Here is an 18,600-nt window from a genome sequence, read left to right on the forward strand (position 1 = left end):
TTGTGTTGCCTCCTATATTTACAGAATGTTCCAACGATAGTTTGCTGTACATCGCGTAAATACTTGTTTTTCTCTTTTCTTTTTTTTTTTTCTTTTTTTTTCCATTTCTTTTTTCTTTTTTTTGATGCGCAAATGCGATTTTCATCGCGTATCTCTTTGTTCGCGTAAAAAGTCTTGCATTGACCGCGATGCTTATGCTTCCCTATCTCTTTAATAAAGTTTCTATCTATCGAAATGAATGAAATCAATGTTGAATTGACAGATGCACAAATGTTGCGTCTAAAGACTTATCGAAGATATTTGTAATTGCGTAATTATTTATACGAGACATTGTACTTTTGGAGTTTTCTTTTCATTTTATTTTGATTACGTATAATTGGTATTTAATTTTTTTTCACTTTTAATTGTTCCGTGAATTATCGTACGATTATACATTGTAGAAAATTATACGATAGTAGAAGATTTTTCACGATTTTTGAATAGATATGTTATAGAGAGTTATAGAGCGTTCAATTTTGCGTTTAATAGTTTTTTTAAAAAAAAAAAATCTCGTCAAAACGATATTTGTTAACCAATTTTTCGATATAATTTAGATCAATCGAAACGTGGATTTTCGTACATGTAAAATCAAAATTTGCTAATAAAGAGAATAAATGAATAATATGAAGTGTTGCTTTGAAAAATAAAATAAAATTTAAATGTAAAGTTTACGCATAAACTCTTCTCTTATTTCTCCATTAAATCGTGGAATTTTGCTTCGAGAATATATATATTGTTAGATATATTCGAAAAAAGGGGTAGTGGAACATGGATGAAGGAAGTGGTGTCCAAAAATATATATCGAGGAGCACAGAGACGCCACGAAATTCGTCTAAAACCATCATTTTTGTAATTCTGGAAACGGCATCCCGACTCGAGAATCGGATTCGAATCTCTAAAATATTTCGTTCCATTTTTTTTTTTTTTTAATTCTTCGATTAAACCAAAATACCATACTCGACAAGTTTTTCGTCAGACACTTTGCCGCTTCCAGAATCATTTCAGAAAATTTCTAGAAAATTCTAGAATCAGAGAAAGATCATCGCTTTTCAAAACTGTCAGTCCATGGTTCGTTGAAACTATGAGATTCGTTAGGATGATTATGCATGGAAGACAAAGGATAATATATTTATTCGTGACGTCCCTCCTCCGTGGTAGGTAGATTTTTATTTATCACCTTTCTCTCTCTCTCTCTCTCTCTCTTCTCTAATTTACCGCCCGTCTATCGTACATAGAGTTATACCATGAAAATTAGGCAAAAGATTCCGATTGGAAGGAATCGATCGAAACCGATCCAGATGCGCTGTCTCTCCTTTAAACAATCGGAACGACGTAACATCGAAAAAATGATCGACACTCCTTGGTCTCATATATCTTTATAATCTACTCTGTAATTAATATATATACTCGCAGTATTATAATAGTCGAGGGACAGGGAGGCGTATTGTTATGATTGTAAAAGTAACATCGATCATCTACATTTTTTCCTCTCTATCTCCCTCCTCTCTTCTTTTTCTTCTTCTCACCAGTATCAATATTTTATATATATATATATGTATGTATGTATGTATGTATGTATGTATTTACTAAATACGAATTCTGAGTAGCATGAATGAATTCGCGCGCCGATAAACATTTCTCGTTTCGTTTAGTTTTTCGTTTCGCGCATAAATAAAATCTTGGATCGATCCTCCAGATCGGATCATCGATTAACCAAGAGGATATATATATGTACATGTAATATATATTGCCTGCATTTCGTTCTCGTTAACGAATTAATTAAAAACGAATCTTCACAGTACGTATGAAGACTAGAATGATAGCTCGCGTTGAGTAGCCCTCGTTTCAATTCAACGCGATCGATGGGAACATGGAAATAATACTGTTGTTTCTTGTATCTTTATCAATATCATTATTATTAAATACTAGAATCTGTAACAAGTTAATCTTTACTTTATAACTCTTACTTCACTGCGTGATTTCGAGAATTTGTTTTTTGTTTTTTTCCTTTCCTTTTTTTTTTTTTTCTTTTTTCTTGATCTACGATGAAGATCTCTCGATCGGTTAGAATGCTGCTTTGCTCGATTATGGACGAGTTTAGTGTCGTGTTCATATAAAATTTTATACATATATATCTCGTTACTTGAAGCGCGTCTCTAAACATACATCGATGATAGAGCTTGACTAGACGTCTCGTTCGTTATTTTTTTTCTTTTTTCATTTTTTTTTTTTTTTTTCACTTAGACGTACGTAGATTCTTATACTTTTACGTTGCTACTTTGTCCTCTATAATGTGGGGAGGGGATGGAGCGATGTGGAAATAAAATATTAATGTTATGAGGTATGTAACGCGTGTACAGAGGGAATAGAAAATTATGGTATTATGGAAATTTTTTTATATTTCGTAGATGAGATAAATAAATTTGATATATCCTTTTTGTTTATTTGAATGTACTCTTGGAAAAGATCGTGCAGTCAAGTTTGTATCGAAAAGTTATTTTCAAAGTTGTGGAAAAAAGCAATAGGAGAAGCAATTCGTTATTGTCTTTTTTAAACACGAGAAATAATCAAAATATAAAAAAAGAACGAATATCTCGATAAGTAAAAAGATATATTGCGATATCGTTGTGAAAATAAAAATATTACAAAAAAAAAAAAAATTAAATAATGTTCTTCGATTGTCAGAACTTTAATAGAAATTTAATATTTGTGACTGCATGATCGATACTGCATTGATCGTGATATTTATAAAAATTTTGTCGAAGATTATCACGAGTAAAAGAACATCTAAAAACGAGTCAGGTACTTAAAGTGCAAGCGTTAATTATTCGAAGGACAAGTGAATGCTTATAAAAATGAATCAGGTCCCGCTGTAAGTTATATCCATTTGAAAATTGAAAATTGATGAATTGGCTTCATTTTTTTCGAAACGAAATCAAATGCTCGACAAATTTTTCACCGTAAAAATATTCCCCTCGATAGTCTTCTATAAAACTATTCGAAGCCATTTTTCCTCACAATGATGCGCAAATGTTCCTTTCGAATAGAGTGTGTCTGCGTTAGATATAAATATAATACACGTGTATTAAAATATATTGTATAGATTAAAAAAATATATACATATGTATAAAAAAATATGAAAAAACAGATGTACATTAATTTACAACCAAAAGAATCAATCTAATCGAAACTAAAGCTTGCGATTAAAATTATCTTTTTTTCTCTCTCTCTCTCTCTCCCTCTTTTATCATCTTTGGACTATCCTTCGGCCTACTCTTCTCTTTTCAAGGAACTCATTTTCTCGGAGATCACGTAACATTTGTATTATATTTCTATAATATCAATATGACTAGAAAAGTGAGGATGATGAACAGTGTTAAAAAAGTCAACGAATTGTCAAGGATATACTATATCGTGTATAAAATTCATTTTCAAAGCTTAAATAAATGAAGGAGACAAATATATCGCTATATCAGTATGACGAAACAGATATGTACGAAAAATCATTGATGAGTTTCATAAAAATTTGAGGCAGCGCGTTAATATGCGTATTAACAGGATTGTTCGAACGTATCGTGGCTCGCTTTCCTATCTCTCTCTCTTCCTCTCTCTCTCTCTCTCTCTCTCTCTCTCTCTCCCTCTCAAACCTATTCAAAAACACGAGCGTGTCTTTTTGCAATTTTTTTTTACGTCCAATCAAACTCTGTCTCAACCGATGATACTGTTCGTCGCTAACACCGGTTCCATCTCCAAGTAATAACGTTTTCTTTTTTTCTTAAAGATCCAGATTTATAGCATATTTTAAGCAGTGTTGAGTACAATTAGGCATCTTTTTTCTTCCTTCCTTTCTTTCCTTTCACTATATACCACCGGTTCCAATGCTGGTTATCGAGTGGAGTGGCGTTACTTTTCTTTGTTTTTTTCTTTAAAAAACGACTCGATTCATTCGAAGGCTTCCTCTATAACGATCCTATCGATTGTAACTTACGGTTGGTTTCTCCGAGTGGCGAAGATCGACGATATCGACGTCGCCCTTGACTGCCACTATGACTTCCACACCCTCAACTTTCTCAACGAGACTTTTTTCAAGTGGAGGGCCGCGTTCAAGATGTCGGACTCGCGGGTATCCTCGCCATCGGAGTGAACCTCCCTCCTACGCCCGTGCATGAGCAGACGATGCCTGAGCCCCCTGGACGTGGGGTCGGAGAGGGCCTCCGAGACGGGGACCTTCTCCTTGCTCGAGCCGGGCAACGAGACCGATCTACCCACGGAGAAACCTTTGCTGAGCCTGTCGAGGGTTGCCGGCAACAGGTGCCGCCTTGGTATCGCCTGCTCCCTCTCCCTCATGATGAATCTTCCGAGCGTCTTCCAGAAGGCCTGGGTGCTGTACACGTTCTCCTCGTCGCGCAACACCCTCAGCTGGCGACTACCGCTCCCCACGGCCCCGGTCCCACCCCACTCCAGCTCCTCGACCAAGGCGAACTTCATCGGGTCCTCCATCCTTCTTGCCTTGACCAGGGCCTGGGCCAGAACGTCCTGGGCGGAGCTGCTGACAGGCACGCGGAGTATCGCGTACGGTATGTCGGGGGACACGTTGTAGATGCAGACGAGGAACGTGTCGGCCTCGTCCCAGATGTGCGTCGACGTGTCCCTCTCGGAGTCGAGCTTCGAGTGACCGGCCGTGCTTCTGATCGAGGCAAGCCAAGCCCTGCTGCTCGGATCGTCGCCCACCCTCTTCAACAGGAAACGACCCTGCCCCTTCCACAGGGCTTGGGCCTGCAACGGATGCTCGGTCGGATCCAGTACACGTTGGGTGGGCAGCTCTTCCCTGTCCCTCTTCTCCCAGCCACGGGACACCTCCTCGACCAGAATGTACTCGTCGACCCGGTCCGCTGATATTCCAGCTTTTTGAAGAGCTTGCAGCATCACCTCCTGCGTCGTGCTCTCCTGCGTCACTTTCAGTATGGTGTACGGTTCGTCCGGTATCACGTGGTAAACCATCAGGAAGAACATCCTCCTCTTCAACGTAACTCCGCCTAATCCAGGATCGACGGTGGTCAGTTTTTCAGGCTCTTTCCCGGACGAGGGCCGCTTCGACGACTCCTTGTGATCCCGACAACACGTGTTGTAATCGAGGCTCTCCTCCTCCAAGCGGGAATAGATAAAAAGGGTGGACAGGGCCAACGGTTTGTTTTTGCAGGAGCGTAGGCGCACGTGCCTGTAGCCGGGCTTCAAGCATTTCAACGGGATCACCCTTTGGGCGATCAAGTGATGGGAGCTCGCCTCCACGATTCCGAAGCGCAGAAACGCCAGATCCTTGAACATTACTTGGAAGCAAAATTTCTCGTTCCAAATCGGATTGAGCGCGTTGCTCTGTATCACTTTCGTTTTATGCTTGGCGCAGTCGATCGGTATGCCGACCAGCTCGATTTCCACGTACGTGCTGGCCACGAAATTCGTTGGAGAGACGTACTGGCCGGAAACTATCGAGAGCGTCAGATGTGCCGAATGTAGCCCGTCGAATTCTTTGTCCCATGGATTGAATCGTCTGCGAATCAATTTTTTATATATATACATATTTTTATTTGCCAAGAATATATATTTCGTTTCTGTATTTCGATTCGATTCGTATAGTACCTGTACATCATGTGACCCTTGTCCCACATAACCGAAGGTTTTCTAACGTATCCGCACTGCCCGTTTTGCTCGAACATGGCGGCGTTCAGATTCAGCCCAGCGTCGTCCGTTTGATAATTTAGCGCCACCATTTGAATACCGAAGGCCCAGAAGATTACAGGATTGAAATTCGTCGAGTCGATGCGCATACCGGCTGGATACGTTCGTATCAATTGGGTTTCTGCATGAGCGACAACCCCTAGAGGTTGTTTCCTGCATATCTTTTTCGCTGTACTCTCATTCAGGGAGGAGCATTGGAAACAAGCTGGAACTCCGCGAGTGAATCTGAAATATTACAGAGTATAAATATAAATTTCTGCATATTTTATATTCCGCACGAGAAAATTACAAATTTTTTCACGAAATCTAGAGGAGATCCATTAAAGTCACTTCTTGAGTTATCTCGATATCTCGATTGGTTGCCGAGATATAAGGATATTCGAACGTTTCCATAATAATTAAGAAGCTTATGAACGAGTGACATACATTTTTTCCTAAAAATGCGTACTACTTCTAGGAATCGCGTCTGTCACTCGTTTGGCTGGACGGGACGAAAGAGATTCTTTTCTTTGCACGACGATATCTCGGGAATCAAAAAGCGTTTCAAAGAGCAAGATTTCACGCTTCGTGAATGATCATCGTTCATTCATTGATCGAAAATAATTATCCTCGTGGAGGTTCAAAGTTTTAATCAGGATTTAATCAGATTTAAGATAAATAAAAATCGCCTTTTTCTTTACGCGTTGATATTTCGAGAACCGGAAGTCGTATCGGGATAAAGTGAAGGATTCCATGCTTTTAATAATCACTTACTCGTTGACGGAAAGTAGTTATCTTCGAAGTTATAACGACTCAAACTTTTCCTAATTTCAATTGGATTTAATCGAGTTGAAGATAAATGATTGAAAATCGCCCTTTTTTCATCAACCGAATTTATTAACCTAGTGAATATTCTCATCGATTTTAGAAAAACTAACCTGAACAGATTTTCGATATTGCTCCCGCCGCTTGCTAACGAGGCTGATGTTGACAGGGATTGTGGTGAACCGGAAGATGCACCGATGCTAGTCGCTCCAATACCAGCTATACTGTGCCTCTGTACAGGTCCAGTGTGCGGTTGATGACGCGTTTTCCCGATAGTCGCGGTTCCCGGTGTCGTGTTCAGCCCACGAAATTTAATAGCTTGCAGATAAATCACCAAGTCCGAAAGTTCTTTGGCTATTTGGCTACTTTGTTTCTGTGACTTATCGTCGACCGCGGAATCTGATTTTAACCTAGTGTGCGCCACCTGGGTCCCGCCCAAATACCTTTCGTAGCTGGATATCGAGTTATCTGTAAAGGCAAAACTCTCGTGTTACGCTTCCCTCTTCGTTTAATCGCTCTAAAATTTCGATCAGTTTGCGAGATTAATAATTGTGATCGATACGATTATAATTGAATTATCAGAGTGGGGGAATGAAATGGAAGGAAGGAAATATTTAACAGATATCGAGGAGGGAAAAATATTACCATCGATATTGTCGTCCTCGTCGTCATCTTCCTCGTCATCGTCATCCTCGCTGAAATATTCGGAAACGACGGAGGCGCTGCTCACGTCGGTTCGCATCTGTTTCATAGACGATGCGCGATCTGTCATGAGCATTTTTCCACGATGGCTCAAAGGAGGATGGGCCAATGGGCCGGCAGGATCTACCACCAGTTTCTTGTTCTTGATTAATATTCGATAGCGCAACTGCGACGGCGATGGCAGTTGGGGGTCGTCGCTGAAGTCGGTCTCAAACAAGAACTTTGTCACTAGTTTGTCCCCAAATACCGACTGAAATATGAAATAGTAGTACAGTAATTCGTCAAAGTTTGATAAACGCAAAAAAAAAAAAAAAAAACGAAAAGAAAAGAAGAAATTACTAAATTAAAGTTACTTTTTAAAATGAACTTTTTTCAATTTTTCGAGCAGAATTAATTTTGCGCAATTTTAATGATTACTTGTTTCATAATTATTCAAAAAAAAAAACATGGTTCTTGGACTTGGAAAAATAATCAATGTTAATTAATACAAAATATTTGGAACGTAGGATGACGTACTTGAAATATTTGGGCCATTCGAGCTTGTTGGCTTTGCGAGCAATGATTTTCGATGGAGAGAATGACAGGGTACGGGGAACTGACGAAAGCGCTTCTGTCAATCGCTTCTACGACCGAGCGAAACGGTATCTTGGTAGTGAAAGTGTGACCGTGGTAAATAACAGGGGATCCATCATCGCCGTCCCAGCAATCGAGTTCAACGCATCTGCATCCTGTCAGTAGTACCTGGAAAATGAGCTTATCGTCACAACCTTACCGTTTCATTGCTCATTTTATCTTTCGAAAATTTTACTTTCACGAATTATATTTTATCACTGACATCAGTTAATTTCAATCATATCTTCCGTCATCGTTAGAAACGTTAAAATCGTATTCCTTATTTTTATTATTTTTCACGAGAATGCATGAATTTATTTCATACTAAACGTTTACACGGAAAAGATTACTTTTCGCGTGATTCGAATTTAGAGTAATCGCGTGGAAAGTTGAATCGTTCTATCGACTACGATTGATGCGATTCTTGGAAGGTTTTCTCATTATAGCGATGGCAAAGTATATATATATATATACGTATTTCAAGATTCTTATCTTGAATTCAACTCTTAATTTTTCCACGAAATTCCTTTACATCCTCCATGGAATTTTCTAATCAAACACCTTCTTTTTTTTTTTCCCCTTTTACCTTAACCCCTTTACTTTTTCACTCGTTTCCAATCAATTTCCAATATCCAGATCCATCGACTTTCGACTTTGCCAATTTTTCTTCTTTCTCCAACAATAAGAAAGGGAGTAGAAAAATCTTTATCCATCTCCCTTTTCGAATCGAATCTTTTCAACGTTTTTGTGTTTTAAAACTATCTAAAATTTATGATCTGCAACTTCTTGTTTTTCTTCTTTTTTTATCTAAATTTTTCTCTTACATCACGTTTCACAAAGCTCTCTCGTTTACCTGAGAGTAAAGCTGGACCGATGATTCTCCTTTGAGTTGATGACCGGTTAAATAAGTATTATGCGAGCTGGCGATGTAATACTGGGACAACGGCTGTTGCATTTCAGTCTCGAACGGCGTTGCATACTCGTTTGGGAAAGCATAATTGTCCTTGTCCATCATGTAGCGTGCAAAGCCCTCGAAAGACAAACACCATTGTGTGCGTAGCCCTGGGTCCGGCTCGTGTCGCTGGAATCAGAGCAAATCGTCTCGGTTGATTGTGCCGCTCTGCAATATCTTTGTATGCCCCGTTGTGCCACAACGGCATAACCTCAGAACGGCGGAACAATGTCATTGATGTTACGCATCCTAATTTCAAGTAATCAACCGCATTACGTGACTTGTTCGATGTAGGAAAATAATCGTGACCCGCGATTCACGCGATCGATACACTTGATGCCTCGAACGCTGCCATTTCTCCATGAAAACTTTCTTACGATGGAGAAGAAGAAGAGGGAGAAATATTTAAAAATTTGAAATCAATTTACGCGACGAAATATAATTTTATATTTTTCCATTATGTCGTCAAACGTCACGCGCGCAATCAGTGAACGATAAAATGATATATTATATCGATTTTTGTTATTTAAATTGTCTTCCAATGTATATATATTTTTATTCGAAATGTTTCTTTTTATAATATCACCGTATTAACTGCGATTGTTTATTCAATGCGTTCAAGTATTCCCATATTATTGTTTGAATATATTATTATTACTTTTTCTTTTTTTAAATAAACACAACCATTTCGTCACGATGCAATGAATATATTCACCCGATATTTTATTCGCATGATTTCAAACAAAAAAATAAAGTTCTCTTTATTTTCATTTTATAATAATGAAGAGAAATAAACGTCGGTTTATTTTTTTTTTTCGCGGACTTCGTTGAACTTTTCAAGTGGACAAAAACAATGAAAGTAAAGGGAGTTCGTGTATTTTTTATCGTTACCTTGACCAGCGCCTTGATTTCGTCGTCGGTCAATTTCTCTTGTTGACGAGATTCCAAAAATTTTGTGAACGTCGCCAGGGTGATTACTTGCGATTTCGAGGTATCAACGCCGGAACAATTATTAACGATACTGGCTGCAGCCACCGCGTCAAAAACTTGCTTCTTTTGAAGGTTGCTGCTCGTTTTGTACTCACGACAGTCTATGGAATTGTTCCTCGTTAAAAGACCTGTTTCGATTACACATTTTAGATTAACAAAAATTGAAACGAACGATCTATTCGTGAAACTTAATCATTCTTCGATTCTTTTCGAAACAACGAACGCGTGTTTGACCGTAAGAAATATTTAGCAGAAATATTTGAATCGTAAAAATAACAGTAATATAAGATTAAGTGATATAAAATTATAATTGCTTGACACGTTCGATGCGACATCACGAATCGATAATAGTGGATATCGATTTTTTTTTTTTTTTTTTTTAGGAAAGGATGAAAAAACACAACGAAATTCAAAAACAATTTATCGATCCACGCACGGAGCAAATGACATGCAAATGGAAAAGACCGAACGATCGAAAATCTCTTCTTTTACATTTCTTAAAATATAATCGCATCGAACGTGCCAAATTTTTAAAATTAAAAAAATTGAAATTGGAAGAAAATCATTTTAGAGTTGTTGATAATTAACGATATATAAATATAACTGACCGATTCGTTGAGGGGTTGCATCACTGGTCTGCCTCAACACAGGCGGGCGTACATTAAAATCCCTCAAAGAGCCGTCGCTCTGGCTACGGCAAGTGATCGCCAATTGGCCGAATAAGTCGCGCAAATCCTTTCTCGCTCTCAGGCTGAACGAACGGAACAAAGCGACGAACTCGACAAAGTTCAACTGGGTTTCGTACATTATGGAAGTGGTGCGCGCCTTCACTTGCCAAGGCGCCTCCAGCCCACCTGACATTCCCGATCCATTCTTATCCTTGTCTCTAGCCACGCACAATAGGCTGTGTGAGTACCATTTCAAACAATTGTTACCGGATGCGTTTTATTCGATACGTCGTTTTTACAATTAATAACGTGATTAATAACAAGATCGAGGGTGGATCATTATTAAAGTTGGAAGAACGCGTTTATTGTTTTTTTGAATTATGAAATTTTTTTTGAAAATATCGTCGTTTCGATAGATAAAATCTCGTCTCGAAACTCTTCGCAATGCGATGTTAAAGGTAAACTTTTAATGAATTTGTGGAATTTCAATTCCTTAGACGAGTGACGAAATAGAAAATACCCGCGTTTGATTAATTGATTAATTTAATTCGTTCCAGGAAAATATAAAATCATGATATTTTATCGTAATATCGTATAATCAGCGATTTAATTAATTCGCAAGATTTTCCATTTTACGTAAAAAAAAAAAAAAAAAAAAAGGAAGAAAAAAAGACACGCGTGTCTTTTCATCTCGGTTCGCTGCGCTGTTGATGTTGCAGCTTTATAAGAATAATGGGGTGCAATTAATGGAGAGGGCGGAAGTAATCAAGAACTATCGGGAATTTCTAGAGTTTGAAAAGTCGGGTTATTCTCTACTTCTCTATTCTTCGCCCTCTTTTCGTCCAATTCCTTTCAGAGGGGCGAAAATTATCGGAATCCTTACCTCTGAAAGCTGGAGTAAGGCAAGTTGGAACTAATAATTCGTTCGGCTGATCCGGGAGGGCTGCGTGGGGGCACTCGATCCCTGCTAGACCGTGGGGATGCCGGTATGATTCTCGTCAAGGATTCCCTGCTACCCGTAATATGCCGAAGTGGGGCCGTTGATAAGCCTCCATCCGAGGACGAGGAGTCGAATTGCTTTAGGCCCAAATCCTGTTTCGAACAATCCCGCGTAATATCTTAATCAAAAATCACTCGGCCGCATTTTTATCAATTTATTTTTTCCAATTACTTCTCTATCATTCTATTCTGAATCGTCTAACTGTTGGATTAATGATCGAAGAATAAAACATGAGAAATTCTATCAAACAATCGCGTATATTATTTTTTCAAGCTTAAAAACTTGAATATTATTTTACAAATATTATTTCATTTGAACAAATTGTCAATTACAATACTAAATTTAATGGATTAATCGTGTCTGATCACGAACCTTTGTTAACGCATGAATATTGCCGATAGATTTCGTTTTCTTCCCTTTGGCGTTTCGTTTACGAGGATTGCCGCTACTCGTGGGCGAAAGCGTTCCAATACTTTCAGTCATGGACCAATCGCGACCGCCGAAAGCCCTTATAGCGTCAGCTGTCATTGGCTCGAGGCAGCCTTCCTCGAAATAAAGCTGAAGATATTTCTCTTTCAACCATCGCGACCTACGATCCGTTAATTGTTGTTGCCGTTTCAGCCCTCTTAATATCCAGCAAAGACCCATATACCAAATTCTGGAACAAATACGACAATCGCACATCTTTATTATAAAATACGCTCCGTTTATTCTCAATAAATACATATATTTTCCAGTATCATCGCAAAATATCTCGTGCGCGGATATTGCGGATGACTGTACGGGATGGATGATCGAACGAGAATCCCACGTTTCGTTTTTTTTCAAGGATTTTTTACACATTGGACGAGGCTTTGCTTTGGACGAAATTGTATTGCATCACTGATAACGATTCGCACGTGCGAACACTCGTAAATTACGATCACCGAGGCTGTGATCGATGATTCGAATCGGCGATATTTATACGTCATTCGAAAATTGACGAGATATTCGTCGAGTCGTATGTAAAATTTCTTTTATCGTACAAAATACGTGGCCACGCGCGTGTCTTCTTTCTTTAAATTCGCGGCAAAATTCACGCGAGAAAAATCCGAATCTGAAATCTTTATTCACATCCCGCCACGTGTGTCGTGGCTGACCTTTCTCCCATACGTATTACCGTGATTCGTATTTATTAAGAGTTTTTGGCATTTACTTTTATTAAATTCCTCGCATAATATATCCGAGCAAGGGAAGCTTTATTCTTCTCGTGTTACGTGAAGATTTCTCTGTAATATTTCGAAATCGATCGGCGTTCTCGTAATTCTGTGCACTTTATCTTGTATTTCAATTTATTTTTATATATACAGGTATCTACAACTAGCATTTCTATCGCTAAAGTGAACAGTAAGTAGTGCAATTTTGTTTCGATCAGGCCAATATTTTTCATACTTTTTATCAAAGTCATTTTGTCGTTACACGTAAATACTTTATCCCGTAATAGATTGCCTTTTCCTTTTGGGATTACCGTTTGCAACGTTGCATCATTACACGTACCCTTATTTGAAATCCTTTGTACAATCCATGTTCAAGGGAAACGAGAAGTAGCAACGAAACTGTAATAACTCCTTCGATACCGGTTCTCTCTCTCTCTCTCTCTTTTTTCAAGAGTACCATATTCGTCAATTTACGTAGACTCGATAAAATAGCCATTCTGTGCACGATCCACGAGCTACGGTATTAGCGTTGGATAAAGGTTTGTCGTAACAGTATATTCCCTGGAAAAAATGTGTGCAACGTTTCGCTGATCTACAGCTCTCTCTTCTAACATGATTTAAAGGTAATCTCTGTTTTCACGAATTTCAACAGTTTTTTTTTTTTTGGTAATTTGGCGTAAGAAGAATAATAAGTAATAAGAAAATTCAAAATTGAAAATAATTTTAAAAATTACGATGAAATAAACATTATGAAATGTACAAAGCATTGTAAATATCCGAAGCGTGTAAATTGAATTGAACAATTTGATTCGAATTAAACGTGTTGTGTTTAATAAATTATGCAATGCGCAAGAGATGTTATTAAGATGGATCGACACTCGCCGTATAGGCGTTCTAAGTAAGTATGATGTATTACGTGTGTTTCCATAAAAGATATCTGGTATATTTTATAAGTCCATTTGAAAGATGTTTCAATAGAGAGACATTGGATGAGATGCTGAAAGTACTTCCCCATTGCCATCAAAGGTATTTTAAAACGCACATACATATATACGATTCAGATCTGTTTCAAAGGAGGCATTCTTAGTAAATACCGTGTTTCAGAGATGATTCTTTTGAAGCTGATATTAGGAGGTTGTATCTTGAAAATTGTATATCGCGAAGACGAGCATGATTAACAAGATGATATATTTATCCGAACAGTAAACTAACTAACATAAAATCTAGACATAAAATTTTTGTTCGAGAAGATATATAGAATAATTGTACATTCGTAAGAATATAATCTAAATGTAATAATATAATAAAATCGATATATTCTAACTATTCATTTCCCAATATATGTCTTTTCTCAAAAACCATTTAAAACGATTTAAAATATCTTCAATGGAAAGATACGCGATACAATCCCTTTAATCAATCAAATTATAACTATTCAAAATTGTTTCATTTTTAACAGTTCAAGTTAAGAATAAAATTGCTTTAATATAATTTATAATTAAAAGTAACTTTATTCTTAAATTTGCAACCAGAATATACTTGCTCGAGTCGGGTGAATGGCCGAGAATCTGGCCCAGAATCCGTAAAAAGCGAGGAAATCGTAGTGGGGCGCTACTTACTCGCTAAGCGCAGGAGAGCAAAGGAGAAAGATCAGTCGATTGTCCGACAGACTGGAGCCGTATTATTCAAAGCATCGAATAACCAATATATACTACTAAATTATACGGATCAATTATAACATCTACGAGTAAATATTATTCGATTTATAATTAAAGTAACTTTATTCTTAAATTTGTAATTAGAATTTATTTCTTCGAGTCGAGTGAATGGCCGAGACTCTGGCCTAGAATCCGCAAAGAGCAAAGTAGAAAGATCAGTCGATTGTCCGGCAGACTGGAGCCGTATTATTCAAAATATCGAACAACCAAATGTGGATCAATTATAATAGCCACGAGTAAATATTATTCGATTTATAATTAAAGTAACTTTATTCTTAAATTTGTAATTAGAATTTATTTCTTCGAGTCGAGTGAATGGCCGAGACTCTGGCCTAGAATCCGCAAAGAGCAAAGTAGAAAGATCAGTCGATTGTCCGGCAGACTGGAGCCGTATTATTCAAAATATCGAATAACCAAATGTGGATCAATTATAATAGCCACGAGTAAATATTATTCGATTTATAATTAAAGTAATTTTATTCTTAAATTTGTAACTAAAATTTACTTTTTTAAGTCGAGTGAATGGCCGAGACTCTGGCCTAGAATCCGCAAAGAGCAAAGTAGAAAGATCAGTCGATTGTCCGACAGACTGGAGCCGTATTATTCAAAATATCGAATAACCAAATGTGGATCAATTATAATAGCCACGAGTAAATATTATTCGATTTATAATTAAAGTAACTTTATTCTTAAATTTGTAACTAAACTTTACTTTTTTAAGTCGAAGGAATGGCCAAGAATCCGCAAAGAGCAAAGGAGAAAGATCAGTCGATTGTCTGACAGATTGAATAACCAATATATATATATATATATATACTACGAAATTATACGAATCTATTATAACAGCCACGAATTCAATTTTATTCTTAAATTTGTAAACTAGAGTTTATTTTTTCGAGTGAATGAGTTCGAGGCTCTGAATCCATAAAGAGAAACTCGTAGTGGCGCGTAGTACTTACTTGCTAAGCGCAGGAGGGCAAAGGAGAAAGATCAGTCGATTGTCCGGCAGACTGGAGCCGTACATAAGGCCGATGCACGAGTCGGATCCGGACAGGCCGTACCTCTTGCAAATGCCCCTCAGCTCGGTCTCCCTGTCCCGATCGCAGCAACCGATCATCACCTCCTTCACGGAGCTCAGGTTCAGGTAACCCTCCTCCAATGTGACGGAGGCGCAATCGGTCTGCTGTTGGGCGGTATACTTGCCCAACAGACCGGCGGGCACCGTGTCCTCCGGGTTGGCAGTTAGGGAGAACTCCGTGGACGCTGTGCCGCCTAATTGCGCGGTCTTCAACGGGCTCCACGGCGGTTTTTCCCAGACGAAGGTGCCGCAGGCACGATCCACTCGCGCGAAAACCAACGCCGTCCTCGTCGCAGCGCCCTCGCAGTCCCAGTGAACCAACGTCGTCCCGTGATGCAACACCTGGCACACAACCGAATATTTTCCTCGTTATATGTTTCCTCGGAATATGGAGAAATTTATGGTGAAAAAGTAGAAAGTTTTGTACATATATGTCTTTAAGAGATTCACGTATATTCAAGCGTATAGAGAGTCTTTGAGCGTTGCCCTCGAAAGTATTAGAAACTGTGATTATATTCTTAGGGCGGTGTGTACATGTTAAAGTGGAGCTCTCGAGGGTTGTTCTCGAAACTATTAGAAACTGTGATTACATTCCTAGGTTTGAGAGTAGAAGTTTGGAGTAGCAGTTGCTCATCGGAGAATATTTTTCCCCGAGTGGACACTTTAGTTTCGAGAATAATTTTCAATGTCCAAATGTTAATTTTATTATAGGAGATAATCACTCTCGATTCTCGTCTATAGTATTCAAGAAGAAAAGAAGATAGAGTCACATATTGTACGTATTACCTTTTGCAACGGCTTATTCTTTAACATCTATTTAGATTGGATGAATTGGATTATAAAAAAGAAAAATCGAAAAGGAAAGAGGGAAATAATTAAAGATTGATTAATTCTTCTGATCTCTCGTTTTAATTTTATATATAGAAGATTTATGTTTAATTAAATGCTGAAATTTAATCTCCCTTCTTTCTATACGAAGAACATAAGAGAAAGACTTGATAAATGCACTGTGACCTTTTTTATACGATACTGGTTTATGATACTTGAATACATGAAATGCACTTGATGTCCGATGTTCTTCCACTGTATCCTCCACGCACATTTCTTCTTTTTTTTTTTCTTTTTTATGATTTTACATCAGAAGAGACACTTCACTTTATACCTATGTACTCTGCATGCGTGCTAAAAATTGCGTATAGATCACATTCTTTCTTAAGAATGTCTTGTTTCTATCTTGTTTCAAGGATCACGAGCTTTGGCGTAAAGAAAAGGAGATAAAAAAAAAAAAACTAACACATACTTCCATTATGAATAATTCTTTTCTCTAAGTTAAACCCTCTTTCGTTAAATTAAAAGGAATATTTTTTTCCTTTCGTTTCTTTCAGATGCTGTTGAAACGAGAACGATCACATTCATAAAGAAGTTATAAAAGATTTACATCAATTGGTTGAGCGCAATTAAATCATAAAGTGGAAATAAGAAAAAGAATACATGGCTGCTTAAATGTCGAAGAATATCGAAGATATTGAAGTCCTTGACTGAAGGGACACAGGATTATATGACATCTCTGCTCGAGCATCTCGTTAAACTCGTGCAAAAGACAAAAATTATGTTAATCGTCTCCTTTCATTTCCAAAGCGTAGAACGTCTTTAAAATCATCCGCTATTTCATATAAACGCGTGTTTGTAAATGCTCAGGTTGGTTCGTTACCAGGGGCTAAGACCTTTAGCAAAGAATACGCCTTTGGGCAACTGAGATCGAAACGAGTTTATTGAAGATTAAATGAACATTTGCATGAAACCGTTCCTAACTTTGCTCTCCCTTAACCTGTATTGCGCGATGAAATTGTAATCAGAAACCGATCCCAATATCTAATTGTAAGTTTAAATCGAAAAATATCGGGACGCTGTTTCCGATGCAAACAGGGAAAATAAATGGATAAATCTTTTCCGGATATATCGATTAGACACGTTCATTCATAATTCCGAGCAAATGTTTGTTTAAATATTTTTATTCCAATCTCGATAAAGATAATCGATAGATGCGTGAGAAATTTGATTTTTGATCAATTTTTTTATTATCGTTTCTAGACGTATAAAATATAAAATTATTGGAAATTACTGGATCATAATCAATAACGAAATCAACGAAAAATTTGTAAACGTTTATTTCGAAGTAATATTTGTTTTTTTTTTTTTTTTTTTTTTTTTTTTTTTTAAGAAAATTCATTTTCACAGAAATTTTACGAAAGATAACTCTGATAGTGATGAAAAAGATACACAATAGGCGTGTATATGCATATAGATTGACAAGCAATTTCGAAAACAAACTTATTTACATATACACCTGTTTCAAATCCCTGTAATATTTTTAAAATACTTCAAATTTCGCTATAAAGTTTCATACGGTTATTACAAAAAAATGTAATAAAGAAAAAAAAAAAACTCGACAAGATCATAATTCTTTTTATCCAATCAACTTTGGTCTGATCCAAAAATTTTCCACATACGTATATTCAATAAATATTCATCGAAGAAAAGAATCGAAATATCTCCAATAAAAATTAAAAATATCAACTATCCTCTATATATATATATATAAAAAGACAAAAATCGTTAAAAAATCCTTCCATCAATTTTTTCCCTCACATTTTATCGTGGTCGCATCTCGGCAATGGTATTATCTCGCGAACGAGAAGTTAATCCTCAAGCCTTACTATCTTAAATTATTCATCGAGATTTGATTAAAACCCGTGGAAGAAGAATGCGAAACGAAAGATCGCGGCTAAGATCTGGCAATTCGCGCGATTCCACGGGTATAATCTCTGGCTGTTAAGATCGTTTTTAAGCGGGATATCTCACCGAGTCGTGCGGGAAAATCGGCATCGGCTGTGTTTATAACACGCTGATGGAACTTGTAACGCGGTTGGAACAGCCAACGTTTATACGGTGGTCGGCCATAAGTGCAATCCAAGCGATCACTTGTAAAAGCGTGGCAGGGAGGGAGTTGAAATTATTTATCTTCGTCGTATGGGTATGGATAGATTAATCGGGTGCTGGTAGAGCGGCGAAACACTCAACGGATGAATGTATGCGATGTCGGCC

General features: G+C 37.6%; 1 protein-coding gene across 1 annotated transcript in view; it reads right to left on the bottom strand.

The window, feature by feature from the left end:
• Positions 1-3,098: 3,098 nt before the first annotated feature.
• Positions 3,099-18,600, bottom strand: part of LOC100870548 (1-phosphatidylinositol 4,5-bisphosphate phosphodiesterase epsilon-1) — a 96,706-nt gene continuing 81,204 nt past the window's right edge. The window contains exons 11-21 of the mRNA XM_086904050.1: positions 15,377-15,837; positions 11,876-12,161; positions 11,387-11,595; positions 10,444-10,739; positions 9,737-9,963; positions 8,747-8,974; positions 7,798-8,022; positions 7,225-7,531; positions 6,693-7,047; positions 5,677-6,000; positions 3,099-5,587 (exon numbers count right to left, since the gene is read on the bottom strand). Coding sequence (XP_086760176.1) covers positions 4,084-5,587; positions 5,677-6,000; positions 6,693-7,047; positions 7,225-7,531; positions 7,798-8,022; positions 8,747-8,974; positions 9,737-9,963; positions 10,444-10,739; positions 11,387-11,595; positions 11,876-12,161; positions 15,377-15,837 — 4,422 coding nt within the window. The 3' untranslated portion in view covers positions 3,099-4,083. The remainder of the gene's footprint in view (positions 5,588-5,676; positions 6,001-6,692; positions 7,048-7,224; positions 7,532-7,797; positions 8,023-8,746; positions 8,975-9,736; positions 9,964-10,443; positions 10,740-11,386; positions 11,596-11,875; positions 12,162-15,376; positions 15,838-18,600) is intronic.

This window comes from Apis florea, unplaced genomic scaffold (genome assembly GCF_048593485.1).
Source record: "Apis florea isolate Af1SG1 unplaced genomic scaffold, ASM4859348v1 contig_2293_pilon, whole genome shotgun sequence".
In the NCBI taxonomy this organism is placed as follows: domain Eukaryota; kingdom Metazoa; phylum Arthropoda; class Insecta; order Hymenoptera; family Apidae; genus Apis; species Apis florea.